General features: G+C 43.3%; 1 protein-coding gene across 1 annotated transcript; it reads left to right on the top strand.

Annotated features, from left to right (window-relative positions):
• The first annotated feature begins 14062 nt into the window (after positions 1–14062).
• Positions 14063–14983, top strand: LOC147860649 (uncharacterized). The gene is made up of 2 exons (XM_087323856.1): positions 14063–14792; positions 14883–14983. The coding sequence occupies exons 1-2, from the start codon at positions 14063–14065 to the stop codon at positions 14981–14983; spliced, it is 831 nt and encodes a 276-aa protein (XP_087179982.1).
• The last annotated feature ends 8178 nt before the right edge of the window (positions 14984–23161 follow it).

Here is a 23161-nt window from a genome sequence, read left to right as displayed (position 1 = left end):
GCCTCCTAGTCATCAAGACATAGGCAGGAGAAATGCTCTTCCGCTTATCCCAATACATAGACACAGATCCAATATTTGTGGTCTACAAAGGAAGAGGCCGGTTCTCATGGATTGATGGGAACGAGCTCCAACCGATGGACATGGAGGAAGGAGATTGCTACGCTATAGAGAGGGACACTATCTTCCATTACGAAAATATTGACATCCTCTGCTTCGTGCACCCATTCCACCTCTCCATCCTCAGAAGAAGACAACCACTCGCAGCTGCTGCAGACATCATTCCATAGATTCTTTGTAGTTGGTGGGAAAGACACTAATGCAGTATTATCTGGCTTCGACAAGGGCCTGCTCGCAACAATGCCCAAGAGTAAGAGTACGACCGAGTGACGGCCGGGAGCCGAGAGTCAGCTGAGCGCCAAGAGCCGGCCGAGAGACAGCCAAACAGAGGTTTGCCGAGAGAGGCACCTAGACAGAGCGATGGCCGCTGGACAGACACGACCAGTGGACAACAACAGCCGGCGAGCGCAGCCAATGGACTGCTGGCTACGATCGGCGGAGACAATTGACAACCACGAACGATGTCCGACAGTAATCAGACAACTGGTAGACAACGAGGGCCGAAGTCCGATAGAGCGGACAACAACAGAGTTGGCCGCCGAACGTCAGCAGCCGAACCGGCTGCTAACGGGGAGACAACGGACAGAAGGCCGAACGAGTCGACGAAGAGTCGGACGTAGAGGAGGGGAAAAGAGGACGTAGGAAAAAGAAGAATACAGACGCAGAGAAGAAGAAAAGAGGACAAGGGAAAGAAGGTGAAGAGAGGAAATGAAAGAAGAGAAGGGTACGCAGAGAAAATTTGCAAGAACTCAAGGGCACACAATTGAATTTTAGAAGCTCGAAGGTAGTAGAGAAGATTTCCAAAACCGGAGGGTACCTAATAAAATTCTAAACATGTGAGGGTAAAAATTAGAATTTTAAAAACTAAGGGGTACAAATCATGAAATTTCGAAAACACAACTCACATGATAAAAGAAAGAATACACAAATGCACAACATGATTTCACGACCCATGCCACATTGAACTAGCCGATTGGTGTATGATCCAATCGCGACTTGGGTTGACCGAACGAGAAGGTTCGAGTCAAGCAAGCTCCGATTGAAGTTATCGATTGTAGAGAAATGATCCGGTCGAGGGATTTCCGACCGTTGAGACGATCGATGGAGTTCCGGTCGAGAAGAGTTGCCATGGTGAGTGGATTCACCGTGCAATGCACTATCCCATAGGCGTGCCATGTGTTACCCGTAAGAATATACGGGGATGCATAAGGGTATGTGTAATGATGTGGTTGCTGTGTATGTGTATTATAAATGAATGTATGAGGATGAGTATGTGTATGAACACATGCATATTTGTGTGCATGTGTACAAAGGTGAGAAAGTGGGTAAGTAATGTAACTCCCTACTTGTCTCATTCTTTATTTGTAACGGTTACCTCTTGTACTATATAAACCCCACCCATGGGGTATAATGAAATATACAATTTCCCCCTCTCACATTTGTGTCATTTCCTATTTGCCTCTCTCTCTAGATCTCTCCCTACTGTAACCCCCTTGGGAGGGGGGTGAAGCCATTCTAGGTTTCACTCCCCACCCCAACAACATGTAAAGATAGGTGATAATACTACTCACCAAATAGAGCATGTTGGAGATATCCCATTATGGGAAGAAAAAGGAAAAACAAAATATATGCTGAATGTTATGCATGTGCCAAACCTTGCAAAAAATCCGATTTTTGTTGGACAGATAGTTGAGCAAGGAATGCAAATTAAGTTCAAGCAAAGTGGATGCTTTATAGAGAAACAGGGAAAACTTATTGCAAAAGGAAAACCTCAAGGAAGGATGTTTGTGTTAGATGTGGATATGCCTAAAAAGATTACAACCATGTTTGCAGAAGAAATGAGTGTAATCTCAGATGTGGAAATGTGGCATAAAAGAATCGGTCACATAAGGATGCAAACATTGAAAAATATGTTGAGCAAAAATGCAGTGGTTGGACTGCCTAAGCTCAAAGACTATGAGATGAGCAAAATATGTGAAGCATGTCAATATGGAAAGCAAAACAGGTTGCCTTTCCCTCATTAAAGACATGTAAGTTTAAATGCATGGTAGAAAAGCAGGTTGGAACTAGAATAAAATGCTTAAGATCTAATGGAGGAGGAGAGTATTTCTCAAATGAAATTTCTGATTTTCTATGTAATCAAGAAATAAGGAGACAGTTTACATGTAGATATACTCCACAACAAAATGGAGTTGCTGAGAGAAAAAACAGAACTCTGGTGAACATAGTAAGAGCCATGACGACAGAAAAAAAAATGCCATTGTATTATTGGGCAGAAGCTGTAAACACAACAAAATTTATTCTAAATAGATGTATAACATTTGGAGTACATGAAGTAACTCCTGAAGAATGATTCTATGGCAGGAAGCCTAGTTTAGAACACTTAAAAGTGTTTGGATGCCTTGCCTATGTTCATGTACCTGCTAAAGTGAGAAGTAAGCTTGATCCAAAAGCTGAAAAATGTGTTTTTGTTGGATATTTAGAGGAGCAAAAAGGGTATATATGCTATAAACCTTTGACAAAAAAGATTGTGGTAAGCCATGATGTAATATTTGATGAGTTGGGCAGCTGGTATAGCCCAAAAGGAAATGTAGAAACCGATGAAGACAATGAAAATGAAGACAGGGATAAATCTGAAAATGTAAGAGATAACCACAGAGATGGAAACAATGTTGGACAACAAAGTTCCACATCAATGGAATGTACTAGACCATCTGAAAGCTCAGGTAGTAAATCTGAATCTAATGCATGGAGTGGAAAAAATGCAAGACACAAAAAATATGATGATAAAAAGGGAAAACAGAAGATGCCAGAATATGAAATGCTTGATGATGGGTCTAGAAACATGTAAGATGTAGATTTAGATACATGATTGGATAATGAGCTTGGTATAGGAGCCCTGAAAATCCCTAGTATGGAAAAGGTAATGAAAGATGCAAATTAGAAACTAAGAAGATCAGATAGAGAGAAAAAGACTATTGAAAGATTTGGTTATGACACATATATGGCTATGCATTATGCATACATGTCTAAAGTGGTACAAATACCTGATCCAAATAGTTTTGATAAAGCAAAATCTGATTAGAAATGGGTGAATGCAATGCAAGAAGAAATAGATGCATTGGCTGAAAACATAACATGGGATTTGGTAAAGTTACTGAAAGGAAAAAATGTTGTAGGTTGGAAATGGGTCTACAAGACAAAGCATAATTCCAATGGAAATGTTAGTAGACATAAAGCAAGACTTGTGGCAAAGGGGTATGCCCAAATGCATGGAATTGATTATGATGAAACATTTGCACCGGTTGCAAAGATGGCAACATTGAGAACACTACTTGCTGTGAGTGCAGCCAAAAGATGGGTTCTGCACCATATGGATGTAAAAAATGCTTTTTTACATGGTAACTTAGAAGAAGAAGTGTATATGTGTAACCACTAGGTTTTGAAGATAAGAAGCATCCAGAAAATGTTTGTAAGCTGAAAAAGGCTCTCTATGGATTGAAACAAGCACCAAGGGCATGGCATAAAGAACTTTTAGAATCTCTGAAAAAATTTGCCTTCAAAATGTCAAAGGATGATCCATCATTATATGTAAAAAGGATAAATGATTGCATTGTTGTGATTTTGATTTATGTAGATGATTTAATCATCAGAGGTGATTCTATGTATGAAATAAGCAAGGTGAAAAAAAATTCTTGAAATGCAATTTCATATGAAGGACTTGGGAGAGTTGATATACTTTCTTGGCATTGAGATGATCAGATCTGAAAGTGGTATATATATGTTCCAAAAACAATATGCAACAACTATGTTGAAGAAGTATGGTATGCAACAACTATGTTGAAGAAGTATGGTATGCTTGGATGCAAACCTATTGGTGTACCACTAGATAAGAACTGCAAATTGAGGGCTGATTTGGGAGCCAAGATAGAAGATGTAAACATGTATAGGTCTATGGTGGGCAACCTCATATATTTGACTATAACAAGACCTGATCTGAGTTATGCTGTTGGACTAGTCAGCTAGTTTATGCAACAGCCAACAAAGCCACACTTGGACTGCATTAGAAGAATCTTGAGGTATGTAAAAGCTACTCAAAATTATGGACTGTTTTACAGGGCTGATTTGATCATAAAGCTGGAAGGATATACAAATGTTGATTGGGCTGGAAGCCAAACTGGCAGAAGATCCACAAGTGGTTATATGTTTACATTGGGAAGGGCAGCTATTTCATGGAGTAGCAAGAAACAAGCTACTGTTGCACTATCAAGTACTGAAGTTGAATATAGAGGAGCTGCAATAACGACCTATGAAGAGGTATGGATCAGAAGATTGCTTTCTCATTTGGGAGAATATATAGATGGTGCTGTCACAATTTGGTGTGACAATATGAGCGGCATTCAGCTGGCAAAAAACCCAGTGTTCCATGCAAGAACAAAGCACATTGAAGTGCATTATCACTTTGTTAGAGAAAAAGTGATTGATGGAGAAGTGGACCTGTTGTATGTAAGTACAAATCAGCAAGTTGTTGATATTCTTACGAAGGGATTGTGCATGAAAAAACATACACAGTTTAGAGACATGATGGGAGTTATAACCATCGGCATGGTAGTTGAAAAGCATGAAGAAAAGAAGATTGAAGATGATCCCAAGAAAGGCTAAGTTGAGCTTGAGGGGGAGTGTTGAGAAGCAAGCTCAAGAAAGGTATGCGATGCTTATTAAGAAATAAGCTATTGTAGCTATTAGCTAATTAGCTACTAGTGGACATAAAGGTGAAACAACTATTTAGCTATGCACAACTATTTAGCTACTGACAACTATTTAGCTATAGACAGCTAATTAGCTGCATATATAAGTCACTTATAAGTTAGGTAAAAAGTGTAGTAAGAAGATTGAGAGTAGTTTTAAGAACAAAAAGAATAGAAAATAGACGAGAGCGAGTTGAGCTCTGCGTGTAATGAAGTAGAAGCTTTTGGATTGTGCAAAGGTAAGTTTCCTTCCGCTTCCCCTTTCTGTCTTGAGCACTAAATGATCTAGTACATCACGATCCACTGTGCACACAGAAGAGCCGTAGCGCCTTCGTAAACTACATCCCATTTGGGGAAGAAGGCAAACAAACATACATCATGAACGTTTTGCATGTTCCTACAATAACAAAGAACCTGGTCTTAGTTGGCCAGATAGTCGAACAAGGCATGCAAGTCCGCTTCAATGATGGAGGACGCTTCATCGAAAAAGAAGGCCGACTCATCGCTAGGGGTCGGAGAGAAGGTCAGATGTTTATCCTCGACTCTCACGAGATGAATTCGGCCATGTATGCCAAGGGCTAGAGAGCCGACACTGACATAGAGCTATGGCACAAGAGGATAGGCTACGTCAATTTCCAAAAACTCAAGGGAATGCAGTCAAAAGGTCTTGTCCCTGGACTCCTGACCTTTACCAATAAGGAAATTGTAGGGGTGTGCGAAGCTTGTCAATTCATCAAATAGCACCGACAACCGTTCCCAAAGGAGAGGAACACAAGCAAAGGGATCCTGGATGTAATACATTCAATGTATGGGGACCAACCTAGACGACAACATTCGGTGGTTGTAGGTACTATGTTACAGTCATCAATGACTTCTCCAGACATACCTAGATCTACCCCATGCGGAAAAAGAGCGAAGTGTTCGCACACTTGCAAAGATTCAAAAACGAAGTCGAAAAGGCAACCGATCGGCATGTTTGATGCCTTCAATCGGACGGCGGCAAGGAGTACTTCTCCGACACCTTTACAACATATCTTCGACAAGAAGGAATCCAACAGGAGTTTACTTGCCGACACACACCTCAGCAGAACGGAGTAGCCGAATGCAAGAATCGGCACATACTTGAGGTGGCAAGGGCAATGATGAACGAGAAACACCTGCCAAAGTCATATTGGGCTGAAGTGGCGAATACGGCTATTTATCTGACGAATCGCTGCACAACATCAGGAGTGTGCGAAGTTACCCCCTACGAAAAGTTCTATGGGAAGAAACCTGATCTATCTCATGTTGGGATATTCGGTTCAATTGCATATGTACATATCCCCGACGACCTACGACAGAAGCTCAATCTCAAGTCGGAGAAATGTATACTCGTAGGGTACTCACTCGAGCAAAAAGGCTATAAGTGCTTCAACCCATCCACCAAGAAGGTACGAGTGAGTAGGGATGTAGTATTCGACAAGTGAGCATCCTGGTATACATTTGAATCAGCCCCATCCGACACTATCAAAACCGAGTTTGACACAGATGTGGAGGAGGATGATTGACCGAGGTTCACATAAGAGGGAAGTCCAATCTCAACCAGGTTGAGTGGACCGCACCTCCACCAAATGGATGTAAAGAACGCCTTTCTACAAGGCAAGTTAGGCGAATAGGTGTACATGGTGCAACCACCCGGATTCGTGTCGACTACACATCCGACTGTTGTCTGCCGACTCAAAAAGCCTCTCTACGGCCTGAAGTAGGCACTGAGAGCATGGCATTCGAAGATAACACAATATCTTCATCAAATCGGCTTCAACATGTCCAAATCCGACAACTCTCTATTCATCTGGAGAGACTCTAGAGGACAGGTATTTATCATCATTTATGTGGATGATTTGGTCATAGGAGGAGAGCATTTAACGGATATTGAGCACATCAAGAAGCTCCTCTCTAGTCGATTCAAAATGACCGATATGAAGGAGCTCCATTACTTTGTAGGAATAGAAATAATTCGAACTCTGGACATCATCATGCTTTCTCAAAAGCACTATACCCTCAATCTTCTTTACAAGTATGACCCAGTGTAAGCCCGTCACTACTCCTCTTGATCGAAATCTAAAGCTAGATGCTGACTCGGGCACTAGAGAGTGTGAGCCGATGCATTATCGTCAACTAGTCGGAAGCCTCATCTACCTCACAATTACCCGACCCAACCTGAGTTACCCGGTCGGCCTCCATAGCTAGTTTATGAAAACACCGCGAGACATCCATCTCGACTGTGCTAAGCGAGTGCTAAGGTATGTGAGTGGAACCATGGATTTTGACATCCTTTCCAAATTGGCCACATCGATCCGACTCAAAGGTTATACCGATGCCGACTAGCGATTGACATTCGGATTTGTCTTTTCTCTCGCTACTGGTGCCATATCATGGACTAGTAAGAAACAGTTGACACTCGCACTGTTGAGCACCGAAGCCGAATAAAGCTATGATATGGAATTAAAAATCATCATTTTGAAAGTCAGGACAAGAGACATGAAGGAAAAACCAAAGTTGTGCCACAATTGAGGAGGGTGTAAACAAGAGCCCGTGAATAAATGAAAATGTTGATAGCTGGCTTGTGTGATATCAGATTTTCTTGTTCAAAAATGCGAATCAAAGCTAATGGACCAAGCTATGATATGAAAATTGAAAAATCATGATTTTGAAAGTCAGGGTGAGATACATGAAGGAAAAACCAATGGTGTGCCCCAATTGAGGATGGCGTAGACAAGAGCATGTGACAAAATGAAAATGTTGATAGTTGGCTCGTGTAATATCGGATTTTCTTGTTCAAACATGCGAATCGAAGCTACCGGACCAAGCTATGATATGGAAAAGAAAAATCATGATTTTGAAAACTCAAGCCGAGAGACATGAAGGAAAAACCAAAGGTGTGCCACAATTGAGTATGGCATAGAAAAGAGAGCATGACTAAATGAAAATGTTGATAGCTGGCTCGTGTGATATCGGATTTTCTTGTTCAAACATGCGAATCGAAGCTATCAGACTAAGCTATGATATGGAATTGAAAAATCATGATTTTGAAAACTCAAGCCGAGAGACATGAAGGAAAAAACAAAGGTGTGCCACAATTGAGTATGGCGTAGACAAGAGTGCGTGACTAAATGAAAATGTTGATAGCTGGCTCGTGTGATATCGGATTTTCTTGTTCAAACATGCGACTCGAAGCTACCGGACCAAGCTATGATATGGAATTGAAAAATTCTGATTTTGAAAGTCAGGGATGGAGACATGAATGAAAAAGCAAAGTTGTGCAACACTTAAGGAGGGCGTAAACAAGAGCGCGTGAGTAAATTAAAATGTTTAGAGCTGGCTCGTATGATATCAGATTTTCTTGTTCAAACATGCGAATCGAAGCTAAAGGACTGAGCTATGATATGGAATTGATAAATAATGATTTTGAAGTCAGGGCAAGAGACATGAAGGAAAAACCAAAGGTGTGCCACAATTGAGGAGGGCGTAGACAAGAGCGCTTGACTAAATGAAAATGTTGATAGCTGGCTCGTGTGATATCGGATTTTCTTCTCCAAACATGCGAATTGAAGCTACCAGACTAAGCTATAATATGGAATAGACAAATCATGATTTTGAAAACTCAAGGCGAGAGACATGAAGGAAAAATCAAAGGTGTCCCACAATTGAGTATGGCGTAGACAAGAGCGCGTGTCCCTCAAAATGTTCAGAGCTGGTTCGTATGATATCAGATTTTCTTGTTCAAACATGCAAATCGAAGCTAACCGACCAAGATATGATATAGAATTGAAAAATACTAATTTAGAGACTCAGGGTGACGAACATGAAGGAAAAAGAAAAGTTATGCCACAATTGAGGACGGCGTAGACAAGACCACGTGAATAAATGAAAATGTTGATAGCTGGCTCGTGTGATATTGGATTGTCTTGTTCAAACATGCGAATCGAAGTTAACGGAACAAGCTATGATATGTAATTGAAAAATCATGATTTTAAAACTTAGGGCAAGAGACATGAAGGAAATAACAAAGGTGTCCCACAATTGAGGAAGGCACACCAAAGAGCACATGACTAAATCAAAATGTTCATGACTGGTTCATATCATATAAGATTTTCTTGTTTAAACATGCAAATCAAAGCTAACGGACCAAGCTACGACATGGAGTTGAAAAATCATGATTTTGAAAGTCAGCGCACGAGACATGAGGGAAGAAGCAAAGGTGTGCCACACTTGAGGAGGGCGTATGATATTAGATTTCCTTGTTGAAACATGCAAATTGAAGCTAACGGATGAAGCTATGATATGGAATTGAAAAATCATGATTTTGAAACTCAGGGCAAGAGAGATGAAGGAGAAACCAAACGTGTGCTACAATTAAGGAGGGCGTACACAAGAGCGCGTGACTAAATGAAAATGTTGATAGTTGTCTCGTGTGATATCGGATTTTGTTGTTGAAACATGCAAATCGAAGGTAATGCACCAAGATATGATATGGAATTGAGAAATCATGATTTTAAAAGTTAGGACGAGGGACATCAAGGAAAAAGCTAAGTTGTGCCACACTTGAGGAGGGCGTAGACATGAACGCGTGAATAAATCAAAATGTTTAGAGCTGGCTCGTATGATATGAAATTTTCTTGTTGAAACATGCGAATCAAAGCTAACGAACCAAGCTATGATATCGAATTGAAAAATCATTATTTCGAAACTCAGGGCGACAGACATGAATTGAGGAGGGCGAAGACAAGAACCCATGAGTAAATGAAAATGTTGATAGCTAGGTTGTGTCATATCGGATTTTCTTGTTGAAACATGCGAATCGAAGCTAAAGGACCAAGATAAGATATTGAATTGAAAAATCCTGATTTTGAAACATAGGGCGGGAGACATGAAGGAAAAAGTAAAGTTGTGCCACAATTGAGGACGGCGTAGACAAGACCGCGTGAATAAATGAAAATGTTGATAGCTGGCTTGTGTCATATCGGATTTTCTTGTTCATGTTGGGATTTCGGTCCCTCCGGATGGGATGTCCGGAGATGAATGACGGCAAGCCCGGAGGCTGTTACGGAACCGTAGGATCAGAGTACCCGGCATGAAGCCGAATGAAGAGTACCCGGTTACGGAGCCGGATGCTGTAGACCCCGGCTACGGAGCCGGATGATGAAGACCCCGGCTACGGAGCCGGATGACAAAGAGAAGACCCGGCCACGGAGCCGGATGATGAATGTACCCGGAGAGAGATCCGGATGCGGGGACATATTTGTGAATATGTTTGCCAAGGGCCCTTGTGGCTATATTTGTAAATAGCCCGAAAAGTCATATGTGTATAAATATGACTTAGGGCAAACAGTTTGTTGTGTTGTTGCTCATTCTATGTTCTAGCCGAGAGAGCGAAGTGAGAGCAGTCGAGAGAGAGAGAGAGAGAAAGGAAGAGGTCGACGCCTCTGTGTATTGCCGCCGCCTGTGGCGAAGACAGTGAGCTCAAGGTTGTTGCCTTGAAGCTTCACCATTGTACATCTCTGTGTATAGTGTGAGTTGGAGTTTGAGGACTCCCGTGGTTTTTCCCATTTAGGGTTTTCCACGTAAAATATCCTGTGTACTCTTCTCTCTGTAGTCTTGGAGCATTTCGTATTTCCTGTTTTCTGTGATTTGATCCTATTTCTCGGTTGTGGCCGAGCGCGGTGTTCGACAGTTCAAACATGCGAATCGAAGCTAACGGAACAAGTTATGATCTGGAATTGAAAATTGATGATTTTGATAGTCAGCGCGAGAGACATGAAGGAAAAAGCAAAGGTGTGCCACACTTGAGGAGGTTGTAGACAAGAGTGTGTGAGTAAATCAAAATGTTTAGAGCTGGCCCGTGTGATATCGGATTTTCTTGTTGAAACATGCGAATCGAAGCTAACGGACTGAGCTATGATATTGAATTGCAAAATCATGATTTTTAAACTCAGGGCAAGAGACATGAAGGAAAAACCAAAGGTGTGCCACAATTGTGGAGGGCGTAGACAAGAGCGCGGGACTAAATGAAAATGTTGATAACTGTCTCGTCTGATATTGGATTTTCTTATTGAAACATGAAAATCGAAGCTAACGGACCTAGATATGATATGGAATTGAAAAATCATGATTTTCAATGTGAGGGCAAGAGACATGAAGGAAAAAGCAAAGTTGTGCCACACTTGAGGAGGGCGTAGACAAGAACGCGTGAGTACATGAAAATGTTCAAAGCTGGCTCGTATGATATTGGATTTTCTTGTTCAAACATGTGAATCGAAGTTAACGAACCAAGCTATGATATGGAATTGAAAAATCCTAATCTAGAAACTCAGGGCGACAGATAAGACGGAAAAACCAAAGTTGTGCCACAATGAGGACGGCGTAGACAAGACCGCATGAATAAATGAAAATGTTGATAGTTGACTCGTGTGTTATCGGATTTTCTTGTTCAAACATGTGAATCGAAGCTAACGGACGAAGCTATGATATGAAATTGAAAAATGATGATTTTGATAGTCAGCGCGAGAGACATGAAGGAAAAAGCAAAGGTGTGCCACAATTGAGGACGGCATAGACAAGACCGTGTGAATAAATGAAAATATTGATAGCTGGCTCGTGGGATATCGGATTTTCTTGTTCAAATATGCGAATCAAAGCTAACGGAACAAGTTATGATCTGGAATTGAAAAATCATGATTTTGAAACTCAAGGCAAGAGACATGAAGGAAAAAACAAGGGTGTACCACAATTGAGGAAGGTACACCAAAGAGCACGTGACTAAATCAAAATGTTTAGAGTTGGTTCAGAGCTTGTTCGTATGATATCAGATTTTCTTTTTCAAACATGGGAATTGAAGCTAATGGACCAAGCTATGATATGGAACTGAAAATTCCTAATTTAGAAACTCAAGGTGATAGACATGAAAGAAAAAGCAAAGTTGTGCCACAATTGAGGATGGCGTAGACAAGACCGCGAGAATAAATGAGAATGTTGATAGTTGACTCGTGTGATATCAGATTTTCTTGTTCAAACATGTGAATCGAAGCTAATGGAACAAGCTAGGATATGGAAGTGAAAAATCCTACTTTAGAAACTCAGGGCGATAGACATGAAAGCAATGTTGTGCCACAATTGAGGACGGTGTAGACAAGACCGCGTGAATAAATGAAAATGTGATAGCTGGCTTGTGTGATATCAGATTTTCTTGTTCAAACATGTGAATCGAAGCTAACGGACCAAGCTATGAAATGGAATTGAAGAATCCTAATTTAGAAACTCAAGGCGACAGAAATGAAGGAAAAACTAAAGGTGTGCCACAATTGAGGACGACGTAGACAAGACCGTGTGAATAAATGAAAATGTTGATAGCTGGCTCGTGTGAGATCGGATTTTCTTGTTCAAATATGTGAATCGAAGCTAACGGAACAAGTTATGATATGGAATTGAAAAATCATGATTTTGAAAGTCAGGGCGAGAGACATGAAGCGAAAAACCAAAGGTGTGTCACAATTGAGGAAGGCAGACCAAAGAGGTCGTGACTAAATCAAAATGTTCATAATTGGGTCAGAGATGATTTCCCAAATAAATTTAGAGTAGAACTCTTCGAATTTAGCACCATGCTACTAGATCCTAAGCACTTAGAAGAGGTCTCAAATTTTATAGCGCCTAACCTTTTTACAGACAATATTAACCATTGGTTAGAAGAACATGTTATAGACCTTTTAACGAAGTGCCAAGAGTTGCTGTTACTAACAACATTGATAATACACTCAAAACAACTTCAATCACAATTAGAAATAACAATAGAGAGCTACAACACTCGGATAAACTCCATAATACACATGATTTTGATAATATCAATGTTGAATTAGATAACGAAATAGAAGATCTCCCAATAGATCTAAATACAAACGAGGAGCCTATAGAACAAAATCCTAACCCACAAACATCCCGAGTCATTATCCCCAAAAACAAAAAATGTTTACACTTTGACTCCACATCCAATCCTTACCTTGATGCAATTATTAACATTAACTCTAACCCTATCCCAAAATCTAACCCTAATCCTCTCCCCATCCCAAAATCTACCCTGAAAAACAATAACTTTAGTCCCAACAAAACATCTAACCACAAATCCCACCCTAATCCTTGTAAACAAAATCCCTACCCTAATCCCAACCATACTAAACCCAACCCTAAAACAAACCCTAATAGGAATCCTAACCCTAACTCTAAACCGAAACCTAAACTTAACCTTAACCCTAACCATAACCCAAAACCGAACCCTAACCCTAACCCAAAACCTAAACCCAATCCCACTAAGAATCTAAACCCTAAACCCCACTCAAAATCTGTAAGATACACATGCCCTTTCGGCCCTTCACAACAACCGCACCGCCGCCGCCACCAACACCCTCTTCGACCACTGCCGCCACCATTATCACCATCCAAGCCTCGCCAAAGATTCTACACTTATAATATAACAATACACGAAATTACCCCATGCCATAATTTAGATTCCAATCAATACGAACCAATAGTTAAATTTATTGGTTTCAATGAACCCGAACCTCTCCAACGAATGCAACTCCGCCACATACCTTCTGCCCCATTTCAGCCCAAGACAAACAATATCCATAGCTTCTCCTCTCCATTTATCCTGAAAACAAACAACAAATATACTTTTATTGGCATCAAAACCGATGCCAACCTAACAATGGTTTTCAGCCACCGCCGCGGCCGCGGCCGCGGCCTCCGCAACCACAACACCACGAGCCCTGGAGATATATGAGGAAAATAATAAGCAAAAATAAAATAAAATATATTAATATGTAGTTCTTATGAAATCGGTTTCCTTCATGAGGAGGAAACCGTAAGTCTTATTGGTGGTGGTCTTATTAAGCCACCACCAACGTTGTATTCATTCTAGGGCATTATAATAATAAAACACTTTCTCTGTTCCCTCATCTCTCTTCTTTCCCAACATGGTATCAGAGCCAAATGACCTAATAGCCTTATAGCCTATGCCTTTCTAAAATTACAAAACACGTGCCGTTACCATAATTTAACTTTCATGCCCATACAAAAATAATTATATTCATAGTGTTCAAGATCGTCAAATAACGAACGACAATTTTGTGTTTGCCATGCACTGATCCAGACAACCCTCTGCAATAATGGCACAATCTATGTCGTCGTCGCAACTCAGCATGCGAAAATTCACGATCGAGAAATTATCGAACACAAATTATCGAATTTGGAAGGCAAGATTAGAATTACTTTTTAAATATTATAAAGTATGGGACATAATTTCAGGATCGTCGATAAAACCTGAAAAAGGTGAAGAACTTGAAGAATATGAAGAAAAAGACTTGTGTGCAAGAATGGAAATTCTAATGCAAGTAAGTGATGGCACTGGAAAAACATTGCGAAAAATGGAGATGGCTCATGAAATGTGGAAGCACTTACAAACTATCTACGAGCCGAAAAATGATGTCCAACAAGCGCATACACTTCAAGCGCTTGTTAATTACAAAATGAATGATGAACAACCGGTTGGTGAAGTTCTATTAATATGGCAAAAGAAATTAGATGATGTGTTAACTTCTGGATTAGAAATACATGATAAATTACAAAAGATTCTCCTTCTTGGTGCTCTTCCTCACTCGTGGTCCACTTTTAGAACCACCCAAAACTTTATAAATTGTCCAATGCTAATTGATCTTCTTGCAAACATTAGACAGGAGGAAACAATGCATTCACAAAGGTCTTCAAATTCAACTCCAAGTGTGGGAATGATAGCATACAAGAACAAAAGGTTCACCCAAAGAGGAGAAAGCTTGAAGCCGTGGATAAAGAAAGATCAAAACACAAAACAAGGAGGAATGCAGTTCAACAATACCTATTGTAAAATATGCAAACGTACAAATCATGCAACCAAAGATTGTCGCGCAAAGTCAAATTTCAAGAGTTATCAACCATAGAAATGTGTACAAGCCCATCTTGTTGAAGAAGAGATGGATGATGAAAAAGTCATAGGAGATGGATATCAAAATGGCGACAAGTATGATGACGTCCTTCAGGCATTCATTGCTTAATCACTTTCAACGACGATTCCAAACCCAAGTAATGTAAATGACATATGGTATCTCGACACTGGTGCTACTAAACACTTAACTAATAGAAAAGATTGGTTATGTAACTATAAGGATGTTGAACCTCCTATCATTGTAAGATTTGGAAATAACGGGACTAAACAAGCTATTGGCAAGGGTGATATTACGTTTGAAGTCACAAGAGGAAGACATTTCACAATCAATGAAGTTCTCTATATCCCGGGCATCACCAAACATTTGTTATCGGTTAGTCAAGCAATGAAAAATGGTACAATCATTGGATTTCATCCTAACCATCCTATTATTATGACAAGAACTGCATGCTCCCTATGCGCAACGCTCGGCCACAATTGAGCTTAGAAACATACACAAAAAACCGGGGAATGGAAGCACGACACAAAACGAGAGAGGAGTACACATGATATTTAACGTGGAAAACCCTGAGAGGGAAAAACCACGGGAGTCCACAGACTCCAAACTATCACTATATCACAATGATTACAACAATGAGCTCACGGAGGCAACGACCTCGTGCTCATGATCTTCGCCACAGGCGGCGGTTACAACAGAGGCAACGACCTCTTCCTCTCTCTCTCTCTCTCTGTACACTGTTATGTGCTCTCAAGTCTTGCACAAACAAGAATGACAACAACTATCATAATAAACAAAGTTTGCCCTAAGTCATATTTATACTAATATGACTTTTCGGCTATTTACAAATATAGCCCTGATGGACTCTCAGAAACATGTTTACAAATATGTCCCTTCAGCCGGTGAGCACTCCTCACCGGGCCTTCACCATCCGGCTCTTGCCGGGTACTCCTCATCCGGTTCTCACCGGGTCTTCGGTAGCCGGGTACTCCTCATCCGGTTCTCACCGGGTCTTCCGTAACCAGGTACTCCTCATGCGGAGGGACCTGTTTCCTAACAAACTCCCCCTTCACTCCGGCATGGGGTGTCTTACTAGTCCGATCAACTTCCGGCATGCTTCCAGCTTGTCGGGTATCAGTACTTTGGTCAACATATCTGACCCATTCTCAGCCGTGTGGATCTTCATCAGCGTGAACTCTTGGTCATCTACTCTTTCCCGGATCTAGTGATACCTTCGCTGGATATGCTTCGTCCAGGAATGGTAGGCCGCATTCTTAACAAGGTGGATGGCACTTTGACTGTCGCAATAGAGCCGATATTCATCTTGCCGGATACCGAGCTCTCCGATGAAGTTCTTCATCCATAATATTTCCTTGCCGGCTTCCACAGCCGCCATGTACTCCGCCTCCGTGGTTGACAACGCGACTGTCTTCTACAGCCTCGACTGCCACGAGATAGCTCCCCCTGCATATGTCATTACATACCAGGATGTAGACCGGCTGGTATCCACATCAATTGACATGTCCGAATCGGTAAAACCGTCAAGTTGAGGTTTGCCGGAACCGAATCAGAGACAGATATTCGAAGTGCCCTTCAAGTACTGGAGTATCCATTTGACCGCGTTCTGGTGCTCCTTGCCGGGATTGCTCATAAACCGGCTCACCAGTCTGACTGCGTATCCTATATCCGGTTGGGTACACACCATTGCGTACATCAAGCTCCCGACGGTAGAGGCATATGGAACCTTCATCATATCAGCTTTTTCTGCTTTCGTCTTCGGGCTTTGCTTACCGGATAATCTGCAGTTTGCCGGGAGTGTCGATCCGACCGGTTTCACATCTGACATGTTGAACCGCTGAAGCACCTTTGTCACGTATTTCTCCTATGACAGCCACAATTGCTTCGTTGGCCGGTTTTGGATGATATGCATCCCCAACATCTGTCTTGCCGGACCCAAGTCTTTCATTGTGAAGGTTCGGTTGAGAGCCTTCTTCAGCATCCGTATCCTGGCTTGGTTCTGTCCGATGATCAACATGTCGTCCACGTACAGAAGGAGTATCAGGAAGTCGCCTCCTTCAAACTTTTTCACAAACACGCAGTGATCGGCCTGCGTCTTGTGGTACCCTTGATTGGTCATGAAGGAGTCGAACTTCCGGTACCATTGTCGGGGAGCCTGCTTTAGTCCGTACAGGCTCTTCTTCAACCGGCAGACCAGGTGCTCCTTCCCTTTCTCTACGAATCCTTCCGGTTGCTGCATGTAGATCTCCTCTTCAAGGTCATCGTGAAGGAATGCCGTCTTCACGTCCAGCTGCTCTACCTCGAGGTTCATGCTTGCCGCTATACTTAGCACCGTCCGGATGGAGGTCATCTTTACTACCGGGGAAAATATCTCGTCGAAGTCCACGCCTTTTTTCTGCTAGAACCCCTTGACCACGATCTTGGCTTTGTATCTCGAGGGATTGCCGGCATCTCCCAGTTTCAACTTGTACACCCACTTATTTCGGAGTGCCCGCTTTCCTTTCGGCATCTCCACCAATTCGTACGTATGGTTCTCATGCAAGGAATCTATCTCATCCTGCATGGCACTTAACCATTTGCGGTTGTGGGTGTCATTTTTAGCTTCCTCGAAGCTTTCTGGCTCTCCTTCGTCGGTTAGCAGCACATGTTCTGAATCCGGAAACCTCTGGGGGGCCCTTCTCTCTCTTAGAGGATATCTCCGTCTTTGGGCTTCGATAACCGGCTCCTCCATTTGCTCTTCATCCGAATCCGATTCGAGGTCTTGGCCGGTTCCAAGACAAGTTGAGGACAACGTAGACAAGTTGAGTACGGCGTAGACAAGTTGAGGACGGCGTAGTTATGAAAAAGCCAAATTGAGGACGGCGTAGACAAGAGCGTGTGAGTAAGTGAAAATGTTCATACCTGGCTCATGTTATATCGGATTTTTGTGTTCACACTTGCGAATCAAAGCAAACAACGAACTCTATAATCTCAAATGTAAAAATCGTGATTTTGAAACTCAGGTCGAGATACATGAAAGAAAAAGCCAAGTTGAGGACGGCGTAGACAAGAGTGTGTGAGTAAATGAAAATGTTCATACCTAGCTCCTGTGATATCGGATTTTTGAGTTCAGACATGCAAATTAAAGCTAACGACGAACTCTATAATATCAAATGTAAAAAACATGATTTTGAAACTCAGGTCGAGATACATGAAGGAAAATGCCAAGTTGAGGACGGGGTAAACAAGAGTGTGTGAGTAAGTGAAAATGTTCATACCTGGCCCGTGTTATATCGGATTTTTGTGTTCACACTTGCGAATCGAAGCTAACAACGAACTCTATAATCTCAAATGTAAAAATCATGATTTTGAAACTCAGGCCAAGAGACATGAAGGAAAACGCCAAGTTGAGGACGACATAGACAAGAGTGCATGAGTAAATGAAAATGTTCATACCTGGCTCGTGTGATATCGGATTTTTGTGTTCAAAGATGTGAATCAAAGCTAACGACGAACTCTATAATCTCAAATGTAAAAATCATGATTTTGAAACGTAGGTCGAGATACATGAAACAAAAAGCCAAATTGAGGACGGCGTAGACAAGAGCATGTGAGTAAATGAAAATGTTCATACCTGGCTTGTGTGATATCGGATTTTTTGTGTTCACACTTGCGAATAGAAGCTAACGACGCACTCTATAATCTCAAATGTAAAAATCATGATTCTGAAACTCAGGTCGAGATACACGAAAGAAAAAGCCAAGTTGACGATGCCATAGACAAGAACACGTCACTAAATGACAATGTTCATACCTGGCTCGTGTGATATCGGATTTTTGTCTTCAAACATGTGAATCGAAGCTAACGACGAACTCTATAATTTCAAATGTAAAAATCATGATTCTGAAACTCAGGTCGAGATACATGAAAGAAAAAGCCAAGTTGAGGATGGCATAGACAAGACCGCGTGACTAAATGACAATGTTCATACCTGGCTCGTGTGATATTGCATTTTTGTCTTCAAACATGCGAATCGAAGCTAATGATGACGTCTATAATCTCGAATGTAGAAATCGTGATATTCAAACTCAGGTCGAGATACATGAAATAAAAAGCAAAGTTGAGGATGGCATAGACAAGTCCGTGTTGTCGCGTTACTACACGCGTGCGTGGAGAACGAGGCGGGACCACCGGGGTCTTGAACCAAAGAGCAGGTGATAGAAGGGGAAAGAGAAAGAGAGAGACGCTCGGTTACGTATGAGCAAAGAAACTCAGGGACACGGCCCTGTCAACACAGAAGACACGAATGGACACAGAGACAGAGAGACACGAATGTTTGTATATTAATGAATGACAAATAAACAACAGAGCACGCGAGTGGTTACAACCGAACAGGCCGACGAACAGATGTCGATGCCTGCTCGTCCGCGCACGAAAAGGGGATAGGATGGAGGTGTTGCCGGAAGCACACGGGCGTTCCTCAAAGCAGCGCAAGCCTCTCGAAAACCTGCAGAGAAGAGCAATAGAGAACAAACAGAGGAGAAGCGTTTGGATACGGTCCGATAGCACTTCGTCCTCCTTGATGCACGATCCCTTCTCCCCGCGTCTCCCTCTCTTTTATAGCTTCAAGAAGGGAGCCGTCTCCCTCATTTACTTCCTACCTACCGAATCTAACTACCCAGGATATCTATGTACCTAATTCCCCATTATATACATTAATGGGCGCGCATGCGTGAAGAGCCGGTTCACGCGCTCTATGCACCGATTGCGCTAAGGGACGGTTTTCTTCACGACATTCGCCCCCACCTAACCGCGCATCCACCGGTATGCACCAAACTTGCGCTCTGGTTGGAGAAAACCGGTCCGAGTTCCGGTTCTTCGTCCATCGGTTCGTCCTCCATTTCAGACTCTTCGTCGTCGCTGTCCAGGCCTCTTAGATCCGGTTCGCCGTCATGGCGCTTCTTGAACGCTTTGATCCGCTTCCCTGCCACCGGTATCGCCATCCTCGTACCGTCGAGTTCAGCCAGGTGATACGTCCCATTGTCGTTGGCGCTCGTTACCACGTAAGGCCCGAACCACCGCTTTGCAAACTTCCGTGTTGCCCGGTGCTGGTTGTCGAGGCTGCTGTCGTAGACTAGCACCCGGTCGCCTTCCTCGATTTTCTTTGGTCGGAGTCGGTGCGTTCGGTCGAACCGGGCTTTGTTCTTCATCCTCGCCGTCCGAAGTGTCGCTCGTTCCACGTCCTCTGGCCTCCGTTCCAGCTGCCGTATACGTGCCGCTAGAAGTTCTTCCTGACTCATCTCGTCTCTCCAGTCTACTGTCGCCCAAGAGGAGATCGTCCGTTCTATCGGCATGATCGGCCTTTGTCCGAACATGAGCTCTGACGGCATGAACCCGGTTACCGAACTGTGCGTTGTCCGGTCCGCCCACAAGGCATAAGGTAACAGCCGTGGCCAGTTCCCAACCTGGCCTCCGCACGCCCGGACTAACGCTTTGACGATCGGTCCGTGTCCATGCTCCACCTTCCCGTTCGCCTCTGGATTGTACGCTGTGGTGAGCGAGAGCTTGACCCCTAACCGGTCGAACAGTTCCTCGGCCTCTTCGGCATCCAACTCCCCGCGGTCAGCCACGATCTTCCCGACGCACCCATACCGGCATATCACGTCCTCGATCAGGAACCGACACACGGCCGCGGTCGTTTTGTTCTGCAGGGCTCAACCTTCCACCTGGCTCGTCAGGTCCTCCCGGGCCAGCACCAGATATCGCATCTGCCCTACGCCCATCGGCATCATCACCAAATCTACCATCCATTTGAAATGGATGGCCGGAGGGTATGTAGGGTGAAGCTCGTCCCAATGTCGGACTATGGAGTGCATCTGACAGCTCTCACAAGTTGTCACGAACCGATGCACGTCCCGGTACAGCCCCGGCCACCAGTACTTCCCCTTTAGCTTCTCGAACGTGGCCCATGTCCCATGGTGTCCAGCCCAGGGGCTGTCGTGGTAGGGCTTTAGCAACTCCTCCTGTTCCTCCTCCATCGCCACCACTCGGAGCGGGATGCCGTTTCTCTTCTTCGGGTGCTTCCATAAGTATCCGTCCCGGAGAAAGAATCGGTACGCTTTCTTCCGGATCCGGTTGGCCTCGTCCTTTGTCCATGACGCGTCCGGCGTCATTGTCCTTAAGAATCCTCCAATCTGCAGCCACTCCCCATCGTACTTGCTCTCGTTAAAATCGTTAAGCGCCGGAGTGCTCCCCCCCTCGGTTGTTACGTAAGCCGCCTCGAAGAAGTCCACGCCGACTTCCTCTTCCTCCAAAACCATGCCGCCCTTGTTGTCGAATCACGCCCTCGAAAGCATGTCGGCCATGGCATTATCTTTCCCGGAAATGTGTCGTATTTCTGGATCCAGGGACTTGATGTACGCTATCCACCTGAGCATTGCTAGGTCCGGGGTTGCGCATCCGGAAACCATGCCGAGAATCGACAGGCAGTCCGTCTCGATAATCACCTCTGTCCTGATCAGATAGTCTTTATCAGCCTTTACCACCGAAACGATACCCCAGAGTTCGCGTTTAACCTGGGCGTATCCTCGCTGTCGCTCGCTGAGGACCTTCGCGCCGAACCGGATTGGGAACCGAATACCGTCCTCATCTTCTTGGTTGACGACCCATCCGATCCCGGTCGGACTTGTATCTACCGTTATGTAGATGGGAGTGCCTTTCTCGTAGACAGCCTTCCGGAGTGCCGGAGTTGCAGCAAGAGCCTCCATCTTTCGGACCGACTCCGTATGCTCGACTCGCCACTCGAATCTTCGCCCCTTTTTCAGCAACCCGTATAGCGGCTCGGCAACGTGGGCGTAATGCGGGATCCATATGTGGTAGAACGCGCATGCTCCCAAGAACCTCCGTACCTCCGTGACCGAGTTATAGTTGGGCTTCATTGCGGAGATGGCTTCCACCTTAGCCGGAGACGGTTTCCGGCCATACGGTCCGCATAGATGTCCGACGACCAGGATCTCTGATTGCCCGAAGGCCGATTTCTCCCCGGAGAAGCTGAGCCTCGTGTCCTCTAGCCTCTGCAGCACCCTCTCGTAGTCGTCAATGTGTGTCGCCACGAATTCCCGGCATCCGTCCTCCGATCGTTTCGTCCTTGTCTTCCACCGGACATCCCTTGATTGGGATATCGTCCAAGAATGGCATGGTGATGTCCGGGATACAATCCCTCAGTACGTTGTTCATCACATTCACCATGTGGGCCACCGAGTTCGTCCCTCCTTGTGGTAGGGTACACATCCGCACTAGGCCAAGAGGAGTCCGCATCGTCGTAATGTCTCTGCTCTCCACGACTAGTTGGAACTGATCATACCCCGAGTACAGATAATCGACCGAGTAGATCGACCTTCCGGCGAAGGCCTCCGCCAACTCCTCTATTTTTGGTCCGATTCCAGCGTTCATAAACAAGAGCTCCTCAATGAATGAAAATGTTCATAAATGGCTCGTGTGATATCGAGAGAAAAGAAGACCAAAGCAATTTTGAGGAAGGCATCGACCAAAGCTCCTCAATGAATGAAACTGTTCATAAATGGCTCGTGTGATATTGGATTTTGGTGTTTAAACTTGCGACTCGAAGGTCACGAAGTAGTCTATAATATAGAATTGAAAAATCAAGATTTTGAAACTCAGGTCGAGAGAAACGAAGAAAAAAGCAATTTTGAGGAAGGCATACACAAGAGCTCCTCAATGAATGAAAATGTTCATAGATGGCTCGTGTGATATCGGATTTTGGTGTTTAAACTTGCGAACCGAAGGTAACGAAGTAGTCTATAATATAGAATAGAAAAATCAAGATTTTGAAACTAAGGTCGAGAGAAAAGAAGAAAAAAGCAATTTTGAGGACGACATAGACAACAGCTCCTCAATGAATGAAAATGTTCATAAATGGCTCGTGTGATATCGGATTTTGGTGGTTAAACATGCGAATCGAAGGTAACGAATCTAGCTATGATATGGAATTGAAAAATCAGGATTTTGAACCTCAAGTCGAGAGACATGAAGGAAAAAGCAAATTTGAGGAAGGCGTAGACAAGACCTCCTCAATGAATGATAATGTTCATAGATGGCTTGTGTGATATCGGATTTTGGTGTTTAAACTTGCGAATCGAAGCTAACGAATCTAGCTATGATATGGAATTGAAAAATCAAGAGTCTGAACCTCAAGTCAGGAGACATGAAGGAAAAAGCAAATTTGAGGAAGGCGTAGACAAGAGCTACTCAATGAATGAAAATGTTCATAAA

The sequence above is a fragment of the Azolla caroliniana genome, unplaced genomic scaffold, assembly GCF_043228905.1.
Source record: "Azolla caroliniana isolate FFs.n. ecotype wild unplaced genomic scaffold, voAzoCaro1.0.p SCAF_8, whole genome shotgun sequence".
Lineage (NCBI taxonomy): Eukaryota > Viridiplantae > Streptophyta > Polypodiopsida > Salviniales > Salviniaceae > Azolla > Azolla caroliniana.
Note: the sequence above shows the minus strand (reverse complement) of the source record. Positions and strands in the feature narration are given on the sequence as shown.

Excerpts from the sequence above, each read along its gene's own strand:
- LOC147860649 (XM_087323856.1), top strand. The coding sequence starts at position 14,063 with ATGGCACAATCTATGTCGTCGTCGCAACTCAGCATGCGAAAATTCACG. Across the intron at positions 14,793-14,882 it reads GCAGTTCAACAATACCTATT|CCCATCTTGTTGAAGAAGAG; the intron begins GTAAAATATGCA and ends AATGTGTACAAG.